Source organism: Colletotrichum siamense (assembly GCF_013390195.1).
Source record: "Colletotrichum siamense strain Cg363 chromosome Unknown KSG_Cg363_contig09, whole genome shotgun sequence".
NCBI classification, from domain to species: Eukaryota; Fungi; Ascomycota; class Sordariomycetes; order Glomerellales; family Glomerellaceae; genus Colletotrichum; species Colletotrichum siamense.
Genome location: NW_023501022.1, coordinates 2,984,044 through 3,008,277, shown reverse-complemented (window position 1 = coordinate 3,008,277; position 24,234 = coordinate 2,984,044). Strand labels below are relative to the sequence as shown.

At 44.6% G+C, this 24,234-nt stretch overlaps 5 protein-coding genes across 5 annotated transcripts; 3 read left to right on the top strand and 2 right to left on the bottom strand.

The window, feature by feature from the left end:
* Nucleotides 1-5,110: 5,110 nt before the first annotated feature.
* Nucleotides 5,111-6,564, bottom strand: pelF-1-0 (putative pectin lyase F-1; the record flags this gene model as incomplete). The annotated part of the gene is made up of 6 exons (XM_036645331.1): nucleotides 5,111-5,666; nucleotides 5,728-5,762; nucleotides 5,820-5,900; nucleotides 5,954-5,975; nucleotides 6,028-6,342; nucleotides 6,419-6,564. 6 exons carry the CDS (start codon nucleotides 6,562-6,564, stop codon nucleotides 5,111-5,113), a joined length of 1,155 nt encoding a protein of 384 aa, XP_036489835.1.
* Nucleotides 6,565-9,351: 2,787 nt separating this feature from the next.
* Nucleotides 9,352-12,017, top strand: fluG (the record flags this gene model as incomplete). The annotated part of the gene is made up of 2 exons (XM_036645330.1): nucleotides 9,352-10,479; nucleotides 10,536-12,017. The coding sequence occupies 2 exons, from the start codon at nucleotides 9,352-9,354 to the stop codon at nucleotides 12,015-12,017; spliced, it is 2,610 nt and encodes an 869-aa protein (XP_036489432.1).
* A 106-nt stretch (nucleotides 12,018-12,123) lies between these two features.
* CGCS363_v013480 (uncharacterized protein) lies at nucleotides 12,124-13,070 on the bottom strand (the record flags this gene model as incomplete). Its single annotated transcript, XM_036645329.1, has 3 exons — nucleotides 12,124-12,736; nucleotides 12,939-12,959; nucleotides 13,024-13,070. The coding sequence occupies 3 exons, from the start codon at nucleotides 13,068-13,070 to the stop codon at nucleotides 12,124-12,126; spliced, it is 681 nt and encodes a 226-aa protein (XP_036489431.1).
* A 921-nt stretch (nucleotides 13,071-13,991) lies between these two features.
* ytcJ-2 (putative amidohydrolase YtcJ) lies at nucleotides 13,992-15,620 on the top strand (the record flags this gene model as incomplete). The annotated part of the gene is made up of 1 exon (XM_036645328.1): nucleotides 13,992-15,620. One exon carries the CDS (start codon nucleotides 13,992-13,994, stop codon nucleotides 15,618-15,620), a length of 1,629 nt encoding a protein of 542 aa, XP_036489275.1.
* Nucleotides 15,621-16,295: 675 nt separating this feature from the next.
* On the top strand, nucleotides 16,296-17,079 carry inhA-1 (Isonitrile hydratase; the record flags this gene model as incomplete). Its single annotated transcript, XM_036645327.1, has 2 exons — nucleotides 16,296-16,326; nucleotides 16,382-17,079. 2 exons carry the CDS (start codon nucleotides 16,296-16,298, stop codon nucleotides 17,077-17,079), a joined length of 729 nt encoding a protein of 242 aa, XP_036489276.1.
* Nucleotides 17,080-24,234: the final 7,155 nt, after the last annotated feature.

The following is a 24,234-nucleotide window of genomic DNA, read 5'->3' as shown; positions in this document are numbered from 1 at the left end:
AGTATTGCCTGCAGAGAGAAACACTGACCCCCCAAGAATCATTGATAATTCTTTTATTCTCTTCTATGTTCAATAGCCTGGTGCCATGTATGTTCATGATTAGACCTTCAGCAATACTCTCTTGGCTAGTCGCATTGTTCTTCATCCATTCATCGTGAATCTTGTGAGTGCATTTAAAGTACCAATTATCAGCATCGCTAGTAGCTTTGGTTGGTAGAATCTTATCATCCAGAAAGTTTCCGATATCTTTGAAGTAACTTGTTGCGTTCTGGTCGGGTGAAGACATGGCTTTGTGCTGGTCTATATGACACGTGTGCCACGGTATGAAGGATCGGGTTTCGACGGTTATTGGAAGCTGGAGGAGTGACCGGCCCAGCAGAGCTGCGCAAATTCAAAGGTCAAAAATGTATTCGTTTACATAGCTTGTTAAACCATGGGGGATGGACTGGTTGGGCGCGACCATTTGTAATTTTTGCCGAGGGCACCCGCACCAGCCTGGGTGGCGGCCTCCCTCTGGTGACCTGGTCAGCCCAGCACTGCCCAATACAATGCAGATATACGAGATTTTGCTGACGGAGTTGGGTAGGATTTACTTGTCAGGTGTGGCATAATTGGTTGAAGGGCTGTTTGTGATAAGAGCCGAGTAGAATCAGGTAAGGCTCCTGCTGTGTAACACACCACCTAAGTCTCGAGGTTGCCACGAGGCTCCCCCAGGGGCTACACTGCTAAGCAGGATACCGAGGCTGTAGGCTCCAGTGTCTTAAAAATTTGGCCACTATATGACTCTCAATCATTAACGACTAGGTCTTGCTGAGGAATACTTCGTACGTATGCCTTAAATATCTTGGCGATAGTCGTGAGTTGGTCCGTCTAACGCTGTCCGCGATCTCAATGCTCAATAGTTTAGGGTTGTCGCGTCTACCAGGCCGTATGGTACTAAGGGCCGCAGTCACGAAATATCTTCAAGTCTAGGTTTCAGGTCAAAGGGCATAAATATGCTTGATTTATTCCTAAGTGTGGGGTGCTCGTGAGAACGGGTTGACTACCTTAGTAAACGTGCTGTCATCGTTTCTTTCCTCTACGAGAGATATTCCATTCGGAATTCAAATAAGCCTATCCCACTGAACCCCCACAAATGTAGGTACCTAGCTAATCCAAGGGGGAAATAGGGTCCATGTAAACCTCCCGTTATCGTACAAACAAACAACCACCACCTAAGCGGAGTTGATGCGTTTCTTGTCCTGCATTGTGATCTCAAAGTCGCAGTTGACTTCGGTCCGTGATACTTACGAAAAGATCTCCGGAACCAATAAGAAGCTATCGTACTTCCCGCCAACGTCTACAACGCACGTCTCGGGGCCAGCTGTCACTTTCTTGTAGTAAGGCGGATTGCGTATGATTTCTTGGCCGGATATTACTAGGTGAATAGACTCTCCGGCCGAAAAGAATGTACTGCTTGCATAAAGTGCGATGTCGACTTGGACAATTTCGCCTTGTCGAAAGGGCCGGTTAGAGATTCCAGAGCTGACGGGTAGCCACGGTTTTGGAAGTGCCTCTTCCAGCTCACGACATGAAGCTCGGCAAAATCCTCGCGTAACCCAGTCGTCAGTGAATTCGACCGACCCGTGGAAGCGGGCCGGGTTTCCTTTTACGTCGTGCTTGTCAACGGCGGCAAAGAGGAAGAGGTCATCCGGCACGGGACTCTGTCCGGGTTTCCCGCGAACCTCGACCCAAAGTTGAAGCTTCATCTCTCCTGTCGTCTCCATATTTTGGTCAAACCGGAAGTCAAAGTAGACTTAGCCATTGATAAACTCATAAGAGAGTTCGTTTAACTTCTCTGAAAGCGATCTCGACAGACTGGAAGAGCCAAGACACAGCTTACTGCTAATTATTAAAGAATATGCTGAGCATATAAGTCGTAAGTATACCTATGTTTATTCTTACTGCTGGTTTACCCCTCTTTAGAAATAAATATGAATCTACACAAGCAATATGGAATTTGAAAATGCTAACTGTGGGTGGTCAGCAGCATAGCCCCTAGTGGGCTGGCATGTTGAAAAATCCAGCTGAGAACTGTCTGCTGCGCCAGAAGATCAAAGTGGAATATTCCCCAGCAAGATTGATACAGTCTCAATAGTATTTGACAAATACCTGACAAAAACCTGACAAACACCTGCCCTATTGTGACAACAACCATAGGGTGCAACCACTAGGCCCTAGATAGCTTAGTTCTGGTTGCAGAAGCGTGGTGTGCAGCGTCAGCTAACCATGCAAAGACCACCCTTTCGAGCCTAACTCGAAGGCTGCAGTCAGCCCAGGCTGACTGCAGCCTTACTTCTACAACCAACAACCGAATGAAATACGAATACAATACACCCAATTTGAGTACCACACTTCTTCCCCGAAGCAGCGGCGGATTGAGGCTCATGATCTCAAGCTCCCCTGATATAAAAGTTAGACACTCACCTTTTATGTATCCGAACCCGTTTCTGGTCGGGTTTCACTGCCAAGACAGATTGCTTCGCTTTTTTGCCCTATCGAGGCGCCCAGGTCTTCAATAATTAATATCATTTGCAATGGCCGCTGAAAAAGATCAGTCAGACCGCGGAATCCCGTGGCAGCCTGGATTCTGGAAGCGCATGCCATGGCTGGCGATGCTCAGTCTCACGGGCTTTGGAATCTGTTGCGGGGCTCTGGCAGGAATTCTAGCATCATCAGACGGACACGAGGTAAACACTTGGCCTCGCCCGGATATGGAAATTTCTGTCTCGGTACTACTTGCCCTCGTCGCCAATCTCGCCAGCTTGTGCCTGAGTATTGCTCTGACCAAAGCCTATGCGGTGGCTTGGTGGCAAAAAGCCTTGGACGGAACCACCATGCAAAGGTTGCAGTTCGACCTGTCCATTCAGACTAGCCTCGCCACTGTTTTCACCTCACCTGCGTTTGATCTGTTCGCAGTAGCAGCATTTTTATCGGTGGCAATCGGAATCATCGACGGCCCTCTCGTTCAACGAGCATCTGGCGTTGTTTTGACAAGCTCTGCTCCAACACCAACGAATATTACCGTGCTTATCTCAAATGACACCTTGCCTGCGAATTTCAGCCAATATAATTCGCAAACAGCAGTCGGCAGCAGCTCCCTCCTAACACCTCTCTTCGGCAGCGTCAATCGCGAGTACTCCAACCGCGCAGCCATCCGAATACACTTGGTTGGAAACACAAGCTGTGGTGCCAATAGCACCTGCGTTGCCCAGATCCCCGCTGCTGGCTTTGATATCTCATGCAACCAGACCACGAAACCATATGGGTGGGGACTTGAAAGCCCGGCGATGACTCTGTTCAACGTGTCAATCAACAAAGGGTATTCGAGTGACTCTGGATGGCAGGTGAACCTTTTCACAACCGCACAAACAAGCCTGCCGAAGATGGCCACGGATTATTCCAATTGTAACGGAGCCACGACCACACGACAATGTGTGTTACGCTTGGCCACTGTTGCATATCCCGTTACCTTGTCAAACGGCACGGCAACACTAAAAGCATGGCAACTTGGCGATAACGAAACAGTCAGTATGACAAATGGCGCGGCTACCTCAGCGCCAGGCACCGGCCCGGAGATATCAGACGGCCGTGGTAGCATATTCTTACAGATGTTGGATGGTATCCTCAGCGTCGCGAAATCACTCTACGAAGCAAACGCCCAAGCGAACGCCCAGACTTATGTGAATGGAGCAGGAGCGCCTGGAGACGCCCCGCATTCTTCTGCGTCTCTTTCGAGTTCGGGGTCGGCGGGCGCCATCAGTAATTACATCACTTCGAACCTGTCTACTTACGGGACATGCAGTATGACCTGGGAGGACCCTACGATTGACATCATCAACACGATCCGCGAGCTCATGTTCAGAAGCGCCATCGCCCAGTCGGCTGCTAACCCATCAGCGGTATCGGCGCAAGGCCTCGCCGCCACAGAAACAAAGTTTATATCTATCTATAGATCGCACTATAACTACCTGGGTCTGGCTATTGGCTGCCTGTCTGTCGAAGTCATTGTCATAGCATTCCTCCTAGTCGGATGGCATCGCCTCGGTCGCAGCTTTTCGACGGACGCACTCGAAATTGCTAAAGCTTTTGGGGCACCGCTTCTTCAGAAAGGAAGCTCCAACGACACCATCGGCAACCTTATGTGGAGAGTAGGACGAAAGCGAGTGCGTTACGGGCAGGCTGGCTATGAGGTACGGCCTGAGGAGCCGGATTCATCTGCCGAAGAATTCCCGCCAGATGAGCTTCTACAGACAGAAGGGCACAACGACGAGGCTGGGGTCTTAGGCGAGGAACGTACTACTCTAGTCGGTCACGAAGTGGCACAGGCAGTCAAAGATGGAAGGTTGCAAGAACGGTGTAAATTGGAATTCAATACTGAGGATCGGGTGGGTGTAATTGAGCGAGGGGTGCTGTACTAGATCTTGAATTAGTCTCCGTCAGAAGTCAGGTCTGTTGAATGGAGCTCAACGTGGGATTGGGCCTACTCCAGAATGACGAGCTGTAGACATATTCATCCACAGCTTATACCCCTCCCTCAAAATTCCCATTATATTGTAACGCATCTTCGTTTCCACTGGCAGCGTGAAATTTGACAAGCATCGGCTCCCACATCGTCGGATATCCGAAAGTGGCAATCCCGCCGTCTATTCTGAGCTGATTGCACGTCTCGCCGATGAATCGTGCAGGTTGTAGGCTGAATCCCGACAACCCAAATGATTCAAGCATGTTTGTTTTGATAGCGGAAGATTTGTCTAGGAAACATGGTATGACAGTGGAAATTCTGACCCCGAAGCTGATGTGGTTGCCTATGGGGTAGTCAAGCTTCTATCCTCGGAGCACCTGTCATGAAGCTTGTTCTAGAGACATGTGCAAACGATGAGCAGTGAAGGTAACAGATTAAGCTCATCATACAAGCTTTTTGTGTCAAAAGAACTTCGATAGTACGTATATATGTACGGTAGAATATGCGGCGTGGTATTCACGCAGTCAATAAAGTTACATGAGAATGGAAATATGTGCTTGGCTATTGCCACGTGCTTCGTTCAAGGCTCTTATGACGATGGAAGACCTAAATCTTGCCAATTCCAGCCTTGCCTGTCACGGTGGACTTGACGTTGCTAGCCTGAATTGGAGTGATAAGGTTGGCCTTGCTCTTACCCAAGGCGCTCAGAGCCGCGGTGCTCTTGAGGCTGGGCCAAGCGCCGCTGCCGGACAGAGAGTTGGCAACACAGTTACGGCCAAGCGAAGAGCTGCAGGTGGAGATGGAGCCAGAGTCAGGGACGTCAAAGATATTAGCACCGCTGGAGCTCGAGTCGGTGGTGATTGGGGTCTTGGCGTTGGAGAAGACGTTGCCCTCGAGCAGGACGTTGGTGCCTTTGGTGATGTCAAAGTTGTGGCCGAGGTTGTCGGAGAAGTAGTTATTGACGGCTTGGACGGTAGTGCCGGTGCCGCTGATCTTGGGGGCGCGACCAGACATGTCGTGGTACCAGTTACGATCAAGAGTCACCTTGTCACCATCGGCGACGAACATGGTGCCCCAGTACTGATTCTTGTTGCAAGAGTTGGAGTATGCGGTTACGCCGTCGAATTCGGTGTTAGAGATGGTGAAGGTGCTCGGGTTGAAGCTGATGGAGAAACCCGTTAGCTGTTGTCAAACCGGCCATTGAGGGATATGGATGGACTTACTGCGAAACGATGAACATGCGGCCCGCCTTGCTAAACTACATCACCAATGTCTTAGCACTTTTTCTGAACTTCTGTTGAATCAATTCACTCACCTTGCAATGGTCGATCCAGAGACCGTCCACTCCCTCAATGCTCATGCCATCGCCGCCCCAGACGTACTGAGGGTTAAGGTCCTGAAGGCATTGTAAGTCAATAGTCTATAGCATGTGCCTTTGATCTGCCTTACTGTGATGTGAATGTTTTGGATGCTTCGCAAGATTAGTCAATGAAGGACAGGTCTCCGGGGGCGTGGTCACGTACATAACATTCTTGGTACCCTGGGGAATCTTCAACCCCTTGCCTTGGATGATGCCCTTGCTGCCCACGCCCACGATACTCTTGTTACTGCCAACAGTGAGTTGGGTCTTCGCAGCCTTGTCGTACTTGACGTCGACCTCGCTCTCGTTGGCATCGCACGAGTCCTTACCGATGGTGTCTTGTCCACCGTTGCTGGCGTTGCAGCCGGACTTGGCACGGCATCCCTTCTCTGACACGGTACCCTCGCTGCCAATGTAGTTGAAAGTCTTGTCGATCAGGATGACACGCGCGGTGCTGTCAGACAGCCAGGTCTTGAGTCTTGAAATCGGAGTATTAGCACGTGCATCTCGGATGGTCACAATTTGAAATCAGAGGGTTGAGTGGAAGAACTAACTGTGCAATGTCAGAAGGCGCTGCAGCTTTGGCAGAACCTCCACCAGTGACGCCGGTCGCGAAACCATAGGCCGTACCAACGACCTGCGCGGCGGCCAGAGAAGGAGAAAGCGCCACAAGGGCCGCAAGAAGAGTTGTGGGGTACATGACGAAGAACGGGCAGTTGGAAGCGAAAACGAGTGAATAGAAAAGAGCGTGACTAGCGACTAGCGATCCGGCTCAGTGTTCGACACGCGGAGCTTCTTAATGGTTTTCATCTTGGGCAGTCTATTGAAGGTCTGGGGTCGGTAGAGCTTCACCCACCCTACTGGTGCGTAGTTTTCAGTTGATAGGTGGATTCAAGGTTAGAATCATGTAGATGAATGTCTAACCTACTGGGGACTGACTACCGTTACATTATCGATCCAAACGCGCCATGTGCTCCTTGTATACGATCGTATACGGCGCGTGGGCTGCCGTGTTGGGAATCCCAAGATGGAGATATACGCCTGAAACGGGATAGCTAACCCGTTACGCCGCCCTAAGGCGTTCGTCTCAAGTCGTAAAGCGCCGCTTAGCCAATACACACGGATCCATGGATGCCACCTGATTCTCGTGAGGATCGCCCACCGGGGAAAATTTGCCGAAAAAGGCATGGTCACTGGTCGACGGAAAGATTAAAGGGCCCTTGTGCCACGTTTCACTGGCACAAACGAGAGTAAGCAATATATTTTCCGCCAGGTTGGCAATTTACGTTTCTGGATAGGACTTGGCTCAAGGTGATTTCGCAGGCAACAGAAGACAGAAACGTTTTTGTGTTGCTCAAACAGAGATCGAGAGTTAGGTCTAACGTACCAGCCTTGCCGCCAACGAAGGACCGGCTAATGGCGACAAACAGAGCTCGCCAGACTGGTTTGCCTAGGTAGTATCACTTCACATAAGCACAATGATTGAACTCAATTGCAGCTTGAACGTTCGATCCGTCGGGGTAGGAATCGAAAAGTGAAACTCTTTAAGCTTAAATGGTGTACAACCTGCTGTAGCACCTCCCAACCGCGAAAGGAACTCGGGACGATTAAGTGTCCGAGAAAGGTACTCGGACCAGATCGCCGCCCGAATCTCACTGCGGAGGAGCGCTGCAATGGCGCTTTACCGCTGAGTGGGTGGGTTCTCGCGAGGGGATTCCTTATTCCAGACAGGCTACTACGTATCTAAATGACGATTGAATGCTGCTTGGCCATGCACTGGGAACCCATGGGTTTCAGTAGACTTGAAAGAAGTGACATGAATATTGATGCAACCGTTTGCAGCGGGATTGCCAGTTAGTATTGGAGGAAATGGACTATTATGCACACCACACCATCAAGAGAAGCCCCTGTTTTAGGGCGCGATGTAGCTGTGCATCAGGCAAGTCGCCCACCAAGTACCCAACAAATGACGCGCTGGCTACTTCTGTCCACAAATTGACTGTTCAACCTTGCTGGTGATGTTGACAAAATACAGGGGGCCAATAGGCATCGGAACAACGGACATCGGAACAACGCAGAGCGGAACAACAAACAGCGGAACAACAGGGCAGTCTTCCCGTTCAGGGGCTAGGGCTCCCTTTGCCACACGGAAGAGAGATAAATTGTAGACGAGAGAGGAGGGTGACTCAGCTCCCTGACGGTCAGACTGTGGGACGTTACTACGTCAAGCCTTCGCAGAATTCAATAAAAACCTTTCATTCTTGGCGGCCCCATCTGACCCGGCTGTAGATGGTTAAAGATGAAAGAGTATTACAGTGTCTTGTTGGCATCCCACAAAACCTTCCCTGTACTAGTGTCATAAACTGAAATCGGTAATTTATTGACATTCCTTAATCAGCAAGTTATGTGCAATTGTTTCTTCTTGGATAGAAGAGCACTGAACCCAGGCGCCGGACTCATATCATTCTTTCCAGGGCTCTGTACACACCCAGGTGCTTTTAATTCTGTCAGTCATTTTCAGTTACCAAACAAGATTTCATTCGTTTATCGGGTTCACTCGATGTCTGATATAACGGCACAACATGGCAGTGCCTTCTAGCAGAATTCACACATTTCCGTAGGCGGAGGCCAGCACGGATCAGCTACAGAGCTCCCAGAATTCAGAAAGAAATACCACAGAGACGCCTGGTGATCTTGAATAGTGATTGGATACAAAGTTGTTGTAAGTTACGCTATGAGCATTCAACAAGCAAATCGCTTTCTAAATAGACAGGCTTTAGGTTGATCATCTCGGTATCCCACACCGGTATCCCGCCCCGGGCCGCCGTGAGATAAGCTCCGATCGGCGCCGCTACCAAAGTGGAGAACCGGCCCCCGCCCGCAATCCTGCCTCGGACTTTTACGCATAAAAGTGCGATTTATTCCCTTTAATTCCCTCCTCTGTGGTATCGGCATTTTCCCCAGACGATACCTGGGCTTAATTGCTGTCTTTGTCCAGATTTGGGGTCCCAGGCCAGATGAGCCGCGGGCACAAGCTTCCATATGAACGAACTCACGCTTATACCTGACATGCGCTGGCTGCGGGGTCTGAAAGTTAATTCAACTGATGAACTGGGCCGGTTACCATATCGTGACGTCCCCTGAAAACGGCATTTGGAGACCGAGTTTCCCCTCCCGCGGAGAACATCCGTCGAGACAGATAGGGAGAGGGGTGCCGCGGAAGACGCCGTTATGAGACATCGTCTATCACCCCTCATGCAGGGCGCCGATAAGAGCTCTCACGTCATTTCCCTGCCACATTAGCTACCCCTCCTCTCCCTTCCGAATCGCAGTCTGCATCTTTCCCAGCATCAACCACCAAGTCCATCATCCGGCCGGACCAATAGCCAAGGGGGAGCCTCGTCCATCTGTCCACGCGGTAGAAAGACTGTCGGGAAACTCTGCTACACTGACCACTGCTCGACCTGGTGGTCTTTCTTCCGCGAGCATGGATCCCGCAAAGCTGACTGGCCAGGCTCTCCTTAGCCACACCATCCAGACGACCCCCATCATTGACAACCACGCCCATCCTCTGCTGGATCTCGAGGCCATTGGCCGCTACCCTCTTTTGTCAATCACTACCGAAGCCCATGGAGACGCAATTCACGCTTCATTGACCAGTCTCGCGCATCTGCGCGCTGTCAAACAGCTGGCCAAGGTGCTCCGTTGCGAGCCTAGCTGGGAGGCGGTGGTCAATGCCATTGAAGCTAAGCGCATCGAGGACTACGATGCATGGGTCGAGGAATGTCTCAATGGCATCGAGTCCGTCCTTGTTGACGACGGGTTGGACGGCGAGAACGTTGTCTATCCTTACACTTACTTTAGCAGTCTCACTCGGAGCCCCGCTAAGAGAATCGTGCGAATTGAAAAGATCGCTGCTGACATCTTCAACGAGCACCTTCCAGTCGACGAAGGTACAGCTCGTACGGCGGAGGACTCCAACGCCGTCTTCGACAAGGCGCTGAAGGCGTTCGATAGCAGCATCTTGGAAGCTATCGCGGATCCAGAGGTCGTCGGCTTCAAGTCCGTCATATGCTACCGCACCGGCCTCGCAATTCCGAGAAAGCCAGATGCTGCTTTCGCCCGCAAGGCCTTCGAGGGCATTTACGCGACTCACACCAAGGGAACCGACAACGCGTTCACTCGCGTCAACCACCCCGGTCTCAATGAGTACCTGGTCCACCGGCTTGCATGCCTCATCAGAAATACCGAAGGCTCGGGTAAGAAACCCATCCAATTTCACACGGGATTGGGCGACAACGACATCAGTCTTACTTCGGCCTCTCCTGCACATCTTCAGGAATTCATCCGCCAGTACCCCACGGTGCCGATTGTCCTGCTCCACGCAAGCTACCCGTATACGAGAGAAGCTGGGTACCTGGCGTGTGTTTACGCCAACGTCTACGCAGATATCGGCGAAATCTTCCCTTTTCTCAGTCGCGATGGCCAGGAAACTGCACTCCGTCAAATACTAGAGCTGTGCCCATGGTCCAAGATCATCTGGAGCACTGACGGACACTGGTTTCCCGAGACCTACCTCTTGGCCGTGTTGCAAGTCAAAGAGGTGATGGAGAAGGTCAGTGTTAGGTATAAGGTACTATGTCAAAAAGGTTGAGGGCTAACCTATTTCAGGTCTTGTGCGAGTACGCTCGGAAAGGCCACATGACTTGGCGAGAGGCGACCCAGCTGGTGAAAGACGTTCTCTTCAACAACTCGAACCACATCTACCACCTGGGATTCTCCTTCAGCCCTGAAGAAAGCCACATGAACCCCCGACGGCTGTCTGGCAGAAGTGATCTGGACATTCTCGAGGCATTCCTGGATGGCAAGAAGCCACCGCAATACCTTCGCATCTACTGGAACGACATGACCGCTACCCCACGCGTTCGGGCCGTGCCCATGCGAAAGGTCCTATCGGTGATGAATGAAGATGGAGACTTCTCAATAAGCATTACTAAGGCAAGTCTTGGTCTGCTTCAGAACGACATGGTCGTCGCGGGAGCTTCCGGCACGGGAGAATACCGGCTCCATCCAGACTTCACATCTCTCCAGGAGGGTCCCCGTGACGGCCATATCAGCGTGTTTGGAGATTTCAGAGAGCAGGATGGATCGGTCGTACCCTTGTGCCCGAGGTCGTTGCTTCAACGAGTGGTCGAGAATGCAGCACGCAGGGGTCTCACCTTCCATGTTGGATTCGAGATCGAGCTACTTCTTCTTGAGCGGATTGACGGTCCGGAGAAGTATCGAACATTGAGGAACGACGGACATGCTTGGTCAACCTCCCGAATGATGGACCATCCCGTATTTGTCAAGGTTATCGAGCGGGCAGTCGCCGAGCTGGACTCGAGAGGAATCTATATCGAGCAGATCCATCCCGAAAGCGCCGCCGGTCAGTTCGAAGTCGTTCTCCCTCGAGCTCCCCCCTTAGAGGCCGTAGATACCCTCCTATACGTCCGAGAGGTCATATCAGGCATTGCTCAGTCAGAGGGCTACAGGATGTCCCTCCATCCAAAGCCTTACCCGAAATCCTGTGGTACCGCGGCTCATGTGCACATGTCCATCACCTCCCCCAACGGCTCAAAGCCTGAGACCTACGGACCATTCTACGCCGGCATCCTCAAGCATCTCCGCGCCATCGCGGCGCTGACATACAGCAACCCCGTCAGTTACGAACGTGTCCAGGACGGCTGCTGGGCCGGTGGCCGGTGGGTGACCTGGGGCACTCAGAATAGAGAAACACCCCTGCGCAAGTGCGAGGACAGCCACTGGGAAGTCAAGTGCCTGGACGGACTCGCGAACCCCTACCTCGCAATTGCTGCCTTACTGGGTGCTGGCGCGTACGGCGTCATGAAGGGCGAGAAGCTGACCTGGGGAGACTGCGAGGTCGACCCTGCCTCTCTGACGAAGAATGATCGCAAGGAGTTGGGCGTTGAGCAGATGCTTCCTGCTGGGCTGCCTGAGGCTCTCAAGGAGTTGAAGGGTGACGAGGTCATGAATGAGCTGCTTGGTGAAGAGCTCATTGAGAGGTACGCGACGGTCAAGGAGGAGGAAATGAAGTTCTTGGAGTCTCTGAGCGTTGATGAGAGACGCTTGTGGATACTGGAAAGATACTAAGGGGGGGCGGTAAGAATGATGTCAAAACGTCGACAGTCAAAAAAAGGTTTCAAATCAAACCGCTCTGGAAAGAATAAATGCAAATTCAGAACTGGTTTCATCCTCTCTACTTGCTCTCCTTGATGATGGTCTGCATAGCCTTGACATACTCGTCGACCTCTTTTGCGCCGATGAGTGTGAGGTCTCTCCTTCTCCCTTCAAATACGATGTGTGGAACAGCATCCACGCCATCCATGGCAGCCGTGCGGATCATGTTCCTCGTGTCAATCTTGCCCTCCGTCTGATCTTCGACAACCTCTTTCGCTTCTGCCTCTGGAATCCCCGCCTCTACGCAGGCGTCGACCAGCACTTCCTTCGCACCTTGGTCCTTCTCCTGCTCAAAGTACCGACTGTACAGGGCTTCCACCAAACGATTGGCGGTCTCCGCATCTTTGGCCTCTTGGAAGTGCTGGATCACGCGGTGCGCATTGAAAGTGTTCGACATTGTCCCGCCCCAGGAGAAAGGAATGCCAACGGCTGTTCCAAGCTCGGACATTGTGGCCTCATAGACTGACTGCTTAATGTCGGAAGCATCGTGTTTGGTAGTCACATACCACTGGCGCTTATCCTGGGGCTCAGTCGGGAAGTCAGGGTAGAGTTGGTAGGGGCGGAAGACAAGCGTGAAGGAGACGTCGTTAGCAGTGGGTGAGGCGGCGATTTCCTCGAGGGCTTTGCCCAGTCTGTATCAGCTGATATGTTAGAATCGTTGATGCGGCTTAAAGTATCAACAGCCAAAGTGTTGCCGGGCGGGCACTGCCTGTCGGTCACTGCTGTAGACGCCATCGCGCTCAATGCTGCCCTCCCCGTCCTCCTCCGCCGACGACGATAAAGTTGGAAAGAAGGGGCGCTCTTGATCTTCTGTACGAAACATCTTAGCCTCACCTTTTCTTTGCGATGTATGTCCTTAAATGGAGATTCGTCAGCAGATAAAACCGAGCACGAAGACTCTTTCATGTCGCCAACTCACCAAGGACATATCGTGTCAAAGGTGAAGGTTATCTGAGACTTGTACATATTGAAGAACTTTTGTAAGTTGAAGATTGGTAGTGAGTTTGAATGTGCTTGCTTGAGTCCAGTTCAAAAATCTTAGCAGATGATCGGTTCGGGTCTATGACAAATGCCGCTTGCTAACTTGTCATGACCCCGCACCGCCGTGAAGATCACGTTCACGTGGTTGATTACATCAATACCTCCTGAACCAACACCATCATGTATCTGGAGCGGAAGAGATACTGCCAGATGAAGTATTTGACAATAATTGATTTTTAGATAGCCGTACTTTAATTTTCTCAAGCAAACCTTGGTACCGATCTTGCTTTTATCCCTCGCGGACGCTCATATTCCCCGGCCTTTGAGTATCTAAAGATTATTCCGGGAACTTTCCTCTGGTCTGATTCGCTGACCGCCAGGCCTCGATTTCTATGAAGCAACATTCACGGCGATGCATGCTGCTTTTCACACATGATAAAATTGATTGACGCTTCACAATACTTCCGCCGACTTCGGGAACTTTCAGCTCGAGAACGAGGACTGCTCCGTGCGTAGTCTGGGAAGGAAGGTCGAAGAGAGAAAATTACCCCCATTTATTTCCTAGTGAAGGCCTGCTGCCCGGGACAGTGGGTCACCAAGCCACTGGGAAGTAAAGTCGAAGCGAGGAAACTATTTGCACTAGGATTGAACTGGGTTAACTCAATCGAAGATAAGAGCCACGGTAGTAGCGATGGGGCATCACGATAGGGGACATTAAAAGCCTTTGACTCGGCCCTACGGGTTTCATTGAATTATTATCACAAGTCAGTTGTAATCGTCGGTAAGGAAGCTTCTATGTCTCAGAGACATACATCAGCTGTTAACCAACATGCAGGGCGCACGCTGAATCAGTTCTACCCTCAAGCTGTCTCTGCACCCAGATAGCAACTCCAGGCCTCCAACACCATGGGTGCAAGTACCGTCTTCATCAATGGCCGTATTCTAGCCAAAGGTGGAACTGGCCTTGAAGCCCAGCCCACTTTCGCGGATAGTATGCTTGTCCAAGATGGTAAAGTCGTCACCATCGGCCCTCAAAGTGAGGTTCTACCGAAAGACACCACGGGGTTTGAGGTCCGAAATCTTCAGCAGCGTACGGTGCTTCCTGGGTTCATCGACGGACATATGCACCTACTTCTCTTGGGCCAGTCACTAAGAAAACTCGACTTGGTTCGCTGCAAAACGATAGACGACATTCGGTCAACCATCAAAGCTTACGCGGCAGCTAATCCGGACGTGCCAACAATTCTCTGTAAGAACTGGATGCACTCCATGACGCCGGGCGGGGTGAGCGCTGCACTGCTTGACGATATTGACCCGCGACCCATCTTTATCGATGCGAGCTCTCAGCACTCTTGCTGGTGCAACTCCGCGGCACTGGAGAAATTGGGTGCGGCGGAGATGGCGGATCCCCCTGGCGGAAGCATTCATCGGGATGCACAGGGCAAGCCTACCGGAGTCCTCGACGAGGGTGCAATGATGTCTGTCATTTGGCCGTTCCAAGCCGCATCAGCCCCGAAACGCGAGCGCATTGAAGCAATCAAGGCAGCTATCAAAGAGTATAACGCCGCCGGTTACACTGGAGTGGTGGAAATGGCCATGGACGAAGAGGCATGGAACGCGCTCGTCACTTTGAAAGAACAAGAGCCTGATCTTTCTATTCGCGTTGCGTCCTACTGGTTGATAAAGCCGACTGCAGACATCGCAGCCAACTCAAGGCAAGTCCAACGTGCTATTGAGCTGAGTAGGACATTCAACTCCAGCAACGACCCAGACCTCCGCATCGTCGGCGTCAAAGTTATTTGCGACGGCATCATCGACGCGTGCACGGCATATCTCTCAGAACCATATGCGCCAGCGGGCCTCCCACCGCCGATCTGGGAGCCGGAACATGTGGAGGCTGTCGTCAAGGAGGCAGACGATGGAGGACTCCAAGTCGCACTGCACGCGATCGGTGACGCGGCCATCAGAATGGCCATCGATGCGATTGAGAAGAATGGCACCCCAGGACGGCGGCATCGGATCGAGCACTTGGAACTTGCATCGCCAGAAGACGCTCAGCGACTGGGTAAGTTGGGCCTGACAGCCTCTATTCACCCAGTGCATGCCGACCCTTCGATTTTGACGGAGTGGCCGAGACTTCTGGGAGAAGACCGCTGTAAACGGGCCTTTGCGTATCGCGAATTCGCTGACGCGGGCGCCTTGATGGCGATTGGGAGCGACAGCCCTACATCGCCGTGGGCTCCGATGCAAAATCTGTATGTTGCGTCTACCAGACGCTCGTCGCGGGATCCGAGCTATCCCAAGGTGGTTAACGAGCACTTCAAGCTGGGGTTGTGCGAATCAGTGGTTGCTGCGACTTGGGGCGCTGCTTGTAGCGTATTTGCCGAGGAGAGAGTTGGCAGCTTGGCTGTGGGTAAGCTGGCGGACTTCATTGTGGTGGACATGGAGTGGGATGCCGCTCGCCTATTGAATGCAAAGGTCGAAGAGACTTGGTTTGGAGGAAACAAAGTCTGGGATTGTGAGAATGAAAGTTGATAAGTCGTGGAATGATGATTCAGAGATCCGACCTGCTTTGAAATAAGAAACTGTGCGGTCACGGTGACCATGTCTATCAACAAGACGGGGTCATGTTCAGCGGATGTTCAACGCATCTTCAGCGCTCTGCTGCAACAATACCAAACACTTCTCCGGTTGTCGAAAGATTAGCGTCTGCCCTGCTCATAGCCTAGAATCTGCAAACGAATATTCGAATGATTATTCCCTCAGAGGCTATTGCAACCCATCAGAGAACAACATAATTGGTTCTGATTCCGAATGACGCGATGTAAGGGTCGGTAGTCGTGCAAGCTGGGCGCGACCATTATTAATGAGCTGACGGCCGAACACCCCGCCAGCCCGCAAACTCTCTCGGAAGCCCTCACCTTACGTAAATGTCTCATCGGTCTCCGAGCTCTCTCTGTCACACTCTCATTCGCGGGCGATCTCCGTCTTACTCACTCCTCGAATTGGTCTCACTGCGATTATCTTGTTTGAAGCCTAGAGAAGAACAGCCAGCAGCTTGTTCTTCGTCTTATTCGCCATCTCGTGAGCTCCAGTACACCGACCATGATAAGAAATCGAATTGCTGCATCGATCCTCTTCAAAAGACCCACCCCAGCGGCCTCAGCTCCATTCTACTGCGTGAGGAGCTTCAGTCATAGCCCAACCATCATGTCTCGGAATGGCGACCGCGAAAGCGGCAGTGAGTAACAATCCAGCCCTTCTTGTCTTCACCTCAATATGCTAACAACTCACAGAAAAGCCCCTCAACTTCGGCATAGTCGTCTTCCCGGCCTTCCAAGCGCTTGACGTCTTTGGGCCCCTAGACGCGCTGAATCTCTTATCGCGCTCATACGAAATGAACCTGTCCGTCATCGCGGAGACGCTGGACCCCGTCTCGACGAAGCAGATCCCAGGCGCACAGCAACAGCCCGGCGCTATCCCCGCCACCGGTCCCGCGGTCCCGGCCGCCAACTCCGATTTCGGCCAGACCATCCTTCCCACGCACACATTCCAAACGGCCCCGCCACTGGACGTGCTCATTGTCCCCGGAGGCCAAGGCACGCGGTACGCCGGCATCCGCGCCTCCATCGACTTTATCAAGGAGAGGTTTCCTCAGTTGCAGTATTTGATTACAGTTTGCACAGGCGCAGGCGTCGCCGCGCGTGCGGGAGTGCTGGACGGGAAGAGGGCAACGACGAATAAGCTGTCATGGGAGCAGACTATTGCGCTGCGGCCGGAGGTGAACTGGGTGCACAAGGCGCGGTGGGTGGAAGATGGCAATGTTTGGACGTCGTCTGGTATCAGCGCTGGTATCGATGTTACTTTTGCGTGGATTGCTGCTGTGTACGGAAAGGATCTCGCGAAGAACATCGCGGACAGGATGGAGTACACGCCCGTCGAGGACTCAAACTGGGATCCTTTTGCAGATCGCTGGGGTGCCAAGAAGGCGTAATCTTGTGGTTTCACATTTGACACTCTCGCATAACTACTAGGACAACAATGAGAGAACGTTGAGATAGAAGACGCCATTATTACAAAGGACATTACTCGACAGGTTGGGTGTGGCTTCTAGACTCTTGGCAGGACATCCCATAGAGGTTCAGGCGGAATCAGCCGCTGCAGCTGAGAAGCCTGGGAGAAGGCCGAGTACCTTCCGCCCGAAAAAGACAATAAGAAAGCGGAAATAGAAAATGACCGTTCAGATCTCCCGCCCCAGCACAGCAAGCACAGCGGGGAATCCGCTAGGGGCACTGGCGACTACAACCTGTCCATCATCATTGTCTGACTTGCCTGCGGGCATTCCCAAGATGTTCTTTTCTCCTCCGCCTATGTCGAGCAAAGCGTTTGGGAGCGGGTTCTTCATGTTATCCGCGGCTGCCACTTTGATCTTGACGTTGTATCCCAGCAAGATTCTTGTAATCTTCATCAGTCTGCTGGACAGTGGATCAGTGCCACTTACCGATCCCAGTTGAGATCGGGCCGCAGCACTGACATCCCTTTCACACACGCATACAGTTAGCGAGACCACCACAGAGTTGATGAAAGCTTACCAAAAGCCCCGATCAACATCGAACGCTTGCAACCCTCCAGCCTCAAGCGAGAGCTTCACATCGAAAGTTGCAGTGTTGGTATTATAGAGAGGATCGCTGTCCAGATTCGGAAATCCAAGGCTAGCCCAAGGAGCCGTCTTCGCACCTACAAGGTCGAGATCTAGGCTAATTTGTTCCCGGCCTCCATCTTTGGCTTCAACCCAGGAATCGACCCTACGGTCAACTCCGTTAATTGAGTATAAGGGTCTGTAATAGATCTTATCTGGACTAAATGGGATGAGAGGCTTCGTGGTTGCCCTTGAAGATGGTATGTCCATGTCCGAGCATGGCATATTACTCCTTTGCGCGCCAGTTAGTACATTGAAAACCTCATAGGAGGGGTAATTTTGTTCTTACCCTAGTCTGAGTGTCGATGTTTCCTGTGCCAGATTGAATGCGGCCAACGCGAGGCCGACACTACTGGATGTTTTTGTGGCCGCCAGTGTGTACTCCGATTTAAGTCGCTTTTGTTCAGACTTTGCCTATCGGTAGTAGTGAAATGGTTGTAGGCTAGGCGGCTGAGAGCTATGTGATATAGCAGCACCTATACGCCTGAAGGTGCGTAGAGCTACTATAACTTCATAACTCTATAGTTTTAAGGCTTATAATCTTAAAAGAAAAAAGAAAAAACTCCTTATGTTCTTTATAGATCTAAACTAAAAAAAATATAATAAAAAGCTTAAAAAATCTACTAAAAAATAAGTAAATTAAGCTTTTAATCTATATAAGGATAATAATAATATCTAAGCTAACTTCTTACCTCTTAAGAGGGTTAGTAATCTAGCCTTTAAATGCTAAAAACACTAAAAAAAATCTAGTAAACCTACTAAACCTTATTCTAATTATCCTTAATTATCTTCCCTCTTAGCTTTCTAGGCTAGAAGATAATTCCTTATATCTTTATATATATATAAAAGTATTATACTTACTAATAAAACCTATAATATATATTCCTATAATCTTATTCTTCTCTAACTTCTCTTATTCTTCTCTTACTTCTCCTATATAGGTAATATCTTATTTAAGTCTAAGTCTATAGTATACTTATCCTTCTTATCCTCTAAGTCTTAAAAATCTATAAGTATAAGTCCTAAGTAATATATAAGCTTCTATTTAAGCCTAAGGATTAATATACTAGTTAATATATACTACTTAATTAACTACTTCTAGCTTTAGGATAAGCTACTTAGAAGGATAGGTAAAGTAGTTACTAATAGTTATAAAGTTTTAAAGAGGAGCTAAAGGCTTATATAGTAGTAAGATAGAACTCTTATAGTGAGGAGTTATAAATATAAGTTTGCTATAATTATTATACCCCTCTAAGATTAGAAGGCTATTAGCTAAGCTTTCTAATAAAGATAAAGTAGTTAATAGAAATAAGATTATTATTCTAAGATTCTAAAGTAAAGTTATTAATAGGAGCAGCTTATTTATTATTACTTCTAGTAATCTAGAAGGTTATTCTAAAGATAGCTATATAGTTCCCTTTTTAGCTATCTTATTTAAGTAAGCTATTACTATCTATATTATAAAATAGAGTAAGAGGTTCTTATAAATTAATTTATATCTATAAAACTTAATAATAATCTATAATTTATATCTACTAACTAGAAGTAAAGGGTCTTAGTAATAGAAGCTTTTATTAGTAGTAATATTATTACTAAAGTAAGTATTAAGAAGTCTTTTTATAATAAAGTAGTAAACCTAATTAATATAGTAAACTTTATAGCTATAACTATTAGGTTATTATGCTGAATTAACTACTTAAGCGTATTATAATAGGATAGTAATAAGGTTATTAAGCGCTTTAAATAGCTTATATTAAGTAGTAAGGGCTTTAATAGCGTTAATAAACTCTTAGTTACTCTATTAGTTAAAGCTTAAGTCTATAAAGTAGCTCTTTTTATTAGTTTAGTTTACTACTAAGTAAATAAAGTAGTTTTATTTAACTTATAAGAAGTATATAACTATATTAGAATTCTATAAGTTATCTTTATACTTATCTATAAAGAAGTTTATATTAATAGCTCCCCTTACTTTTTAATTAGTATTTTATAATATAGTATTTAGTAGGTAAATTTAGACCTTATAGTAGGTATCTCTTATAATAAAATATATTAGTATAGTAAGATATTTAATTTAGAGAAAGTCTTCTATATAAAGGATACCTTAAGTATTATATAGATTAACTAGTATTTTAAGTAATATAATAAGGTTTTAGCTAGTTTATTTTTTAAAATTATTAAAGTTAGTAGTAAATTAGGTCTATAAAGAACTTTTTAAGCTAAGATTTAAGTTACTATAGTATTTTATAGCTTAATAAAATCTAACTTCTTTAAGCTATAGAGCTTTAATAAAGCTATAAAGGTATATAAGCTTACTTTAAGTAGTTCTAAAGATAAATTAGGTCTATAAAGAGGTACTTTTAGTAAAGTAAGGTAACTAATATACTATTCTTATTCTTTTAAATTACTATAAAAGGTATCTTATATAAGAGATAGCTATATTCTATCTTCTTACTACTCTAAACTTAGTAATAATTACCTCTCTTATATCTTAAGCTTAGATAGTATAGCTACTTCTAGAGGGTCTATTTACTAGCGTGAACCTAATAGTTAGTGCTAGTGCTAGCTATGCTAGCTGTTTTAGCTATTCCTTACTTAGTAGATTTAAAGGCTTTCTTTTATTAATAAGCTTTAAGTACTTATTATATAGCATCTTATACCTTATAATAGTATTTAAGGTAGGTAGACTAGCTAGTTTTTATAATAGTCTTAGCTCTTTAATAGGTTTTTAAAATCTAAACTTCTTATATTTATAATTCTATAGAACCTTATTAAACTTAGTTATAATATACTAAACCTAATCTATTAATATATCTTTAACTACTCTATTTAAGCTATTAAGGTTATTAAAGTTATTAAAATACTTAAAGTAGTTAAGTATAATTACTCTAGAATACTAGATAGAACTAATTTATAGGATGTTTAAGATAGTAAGCTATTAGAATAAAGCTTATTAGGAATATAGTAAGAAGTTAGTAAAGAAGTACTTAATATTCTTAGAGATTATAATAAGTTTATTTTTAGCTTCTCTATCTTCTTAGTAGTTATTATATATAAATATCTACCTTATTATAGTATCTAGTAGTATTTTAGTTTATATTTAGTCTATCTTATTAGATAGTATTATAAAGCGTTTAGTAAAGAGGGTAAAGTAGTATTATTATATGCTTTTAATTATAGGGTAGTTAGCTTATAAGGGGCCTCTAAGTAATCTTAAGGCTAGCCTAACTCTCTAGCTAATATAATATATAGCTATAGTAAAGCTTCTAGTAATATTACTACTACTTAGTATAGTAGTAGTGAGGATAATACTTTAGAGGTTATAAATATTTATAATACTTTTAAATATCTTTAAATATAACTATAAATATCTTAAGTAAGTTATTATTAATCTCTATCTATTTAGAAGATATTATTATAACTTAATATCTCTTAGTTATAGCTATATAGGTATTAAGATAGGTTTCTTATTAAAGGGGGAGGAGGTATTATTAAGATATATAAGCTTTAGCTAAGTAGCTACTTTATTAATATATTTAATTAACTTATTTCTCTTATAATTAACTTAAAAGTATAATTAGGTTAGAATTCTAGAGGTTTATTTAGATTTAATAAGTTACTTAGTCTTATAAGTTTATATAAGGTTTTTAGTAAAGGCTTTTTCTTAGATAGATATTATACTAACTAAGTTAAGTAAAAGTAAAGATATAGTAGTTCTTAAGAAAGGTTTAGTATATACTTTATAGATATAATTAGTCTTAGCGTAATATATAGGTAGTAAGATAAAGAAAGAGAGGGGGAAAGAGTAGTATTAAAGTAATATATAGAAAGTATATTAGAAGATAGAGAAAGTAGGAGTAATTAATATAATAATTATTTAGTAATAGTTTATAGATATAAATAGTAATTATATAGTTATTTACTTAAAGTTTATAAGTAAAAGTTATAAATAAAATAATTAGTAATTTATAGATATAAATAGGTAGCTATAATTACTTATTTTATTAAAAATAAGATAAAAAATAGCTACTAAGGTAAATTAAAGCTTAAAATAAGAAAGTAGGTATAATTACTATTAAATTAGTAGCTTTAATTATTCTATTTACTTATTTATTTATATCCCTTCTATAAGCTATTAAGGTAGTATTTCTTTTTTTTATTTATAACTTATCTATATTATCCTTTAAGTAAATAATTATTATACTTTAGGTTTATAAAGCTTATATTCTTAATAACTAATAAATCTTTTATACTTCCCCTTATTATAGTTAAAAATACTAACTAGCTTTAAGAGTAATACCTTCTAGCTTATTATAAGTTCTAGCTGCTAACTAATTCTAAGAAGTATTTTATTAATATAGAGTCTAACTCTCCTCTTTATATTATATTAAATAACTTAAGTTTAGTAATAAGTTTTTATTATATATCTTTATTATTTTTAACTATTTAGCTAATAGGTCTCTTTATAGTCCTTTATAAGCTTTATCTAATATAAACTTAACTTTCTATAGCTTTATAATATATACTATAAAGTAGACTTTAGCCTATTTATACTTTCTATATTTATAAAATAGGTTATAAAATAATTCTAGTAAAATATAATAAGTATAAAGTACTTATTATATATAGTTAGCTACTTAGGTGCTTCTCTTAACTTCTTCTATAAGTAGGTATTTATTATAAGTAGCTTTATAACTCCCTATAGACTTTAGGTAACTAAGGTCCTTAATCCTAATTATCTAATAGTATCTTATAGCTTCTTTATTTAAACTTTTAGAAGTTATAATGCTATCCCTTATAACTACTATAAAGCTTATACTTACTCCTTTAAGGATAATTTAATTAGTATTTAGGTCTATAAACTATATTTTAAATATATCTTAATACCTAATAAGCCTTATATAAACTATATTTACTATAAGGATACTTTAAAGGAGTGCTTATATAGTGATAAAGAGATCTATAAGGAGTTTAGCTATAGGATAGAAAAAAGGAGGAAGTATTAAAAGAATAGTAAGTATATTAATATTAAGGTTACTAAGTTAAGAATTAACTAGTAGACTATAAAGTAGTATTATATATAGGTATTAGATTTTATAGAGGATATTATAAGTATAATAAAGAAGTAGATCTATAAATATAAAGCTACCTTTAAGTTATTTATATTTATAAACTACTTATTTATAGTAGAGCTTCCTCTTAATCTTAACTATAATAAGATAGAGGAACTTTTTTCTTATATTTATAGTAAGGCTTTCTAAAGGGCTTTATTGCTAAGGAGTAGAATGAGGGGGGGAGTATATAAGGTAGCTAGAGGGTTTATAGCTATATAATTAAGTTGATTTTATTATTTCGCTTTATTTTTTTTTAGTTTATAAAGTAATTATCTTATATTATGATTATAAAGGAATAGGCTGTTTTAGCTTAGCTGTTTTATTAGATAATCTCTTGCTTGCTATCCTATACTATTATTTTATAAGTATTTTTATAAGTATTTAGCTAGAGATATGCTTTTTATACTCCTTATTTATAGTGCTAAAATTACCTATAGCGTAAAGGCTTCTGTTTAGCTTATAGCTTTAGATACTTATAACTTAAGTAGAGGAGGAACTATAAGGGATTATTAGCTTAAGGAGATAAGTATTTAGTTATAACGATAAGCTTTTATATTTAGTTAGATTTACCTCTTATTTATTATAGTTATAAGATATATATCTTATTTAGATATACCTAAATAAGATATATAAAAGCAAAAAAGTAGAAGTAAATCTAAATATAAGCTAAGCTAAATAATTTAGATAGAAGAGAACCTATTTAGGCTAGGGAAAAGAATATTACTATATCTACTAATATATTAAGGGTATAAGGGGGAGGTTATTTTCTTATAACTTTATTTATAAGAAGGTAGTCTATATAAGTAGTAAAAGCTAAATAAGTAGTTAGTAGTATAAGATAGTATTAAAGTAGTTACTATATTTTATTCTAATCTATAAAGTAATAACTTTACTTTATAATATAAAGTATTAAAGTAAATATAAAATAAGGAGGGGTATATTAATAAAGATTTATTTTAATAGAGAAGAATAAGAGATTAATAAGATAGTCTCTTAGCTTACTAAGGGGATCTATTAGGGAACTTATTAAGCTACTTTAGTCTCTTTTTATAAGTTTTTTATCCTTAAGATCCTTATAGAGTGAATAAATAAGGTAAATCTTATTAAAGTAATATAAGATAAGGTATTTAGCTTAAAAGGGGGGGGGTTTACTATTCTTAGTTATAAGTAGTCCTATCTAACTAAAGCTTTAATTATCTATTATATTATAAACTAGGGGATATATAATAGATTACCCTAAAGAATAGCTTTATAATTATTAAGGCGTTTTTATAAGAGCTTTCTATAAAGCTAACTCCTTCTTATCCCTATTTATTTCAGCTATATAGTCTATCTTATA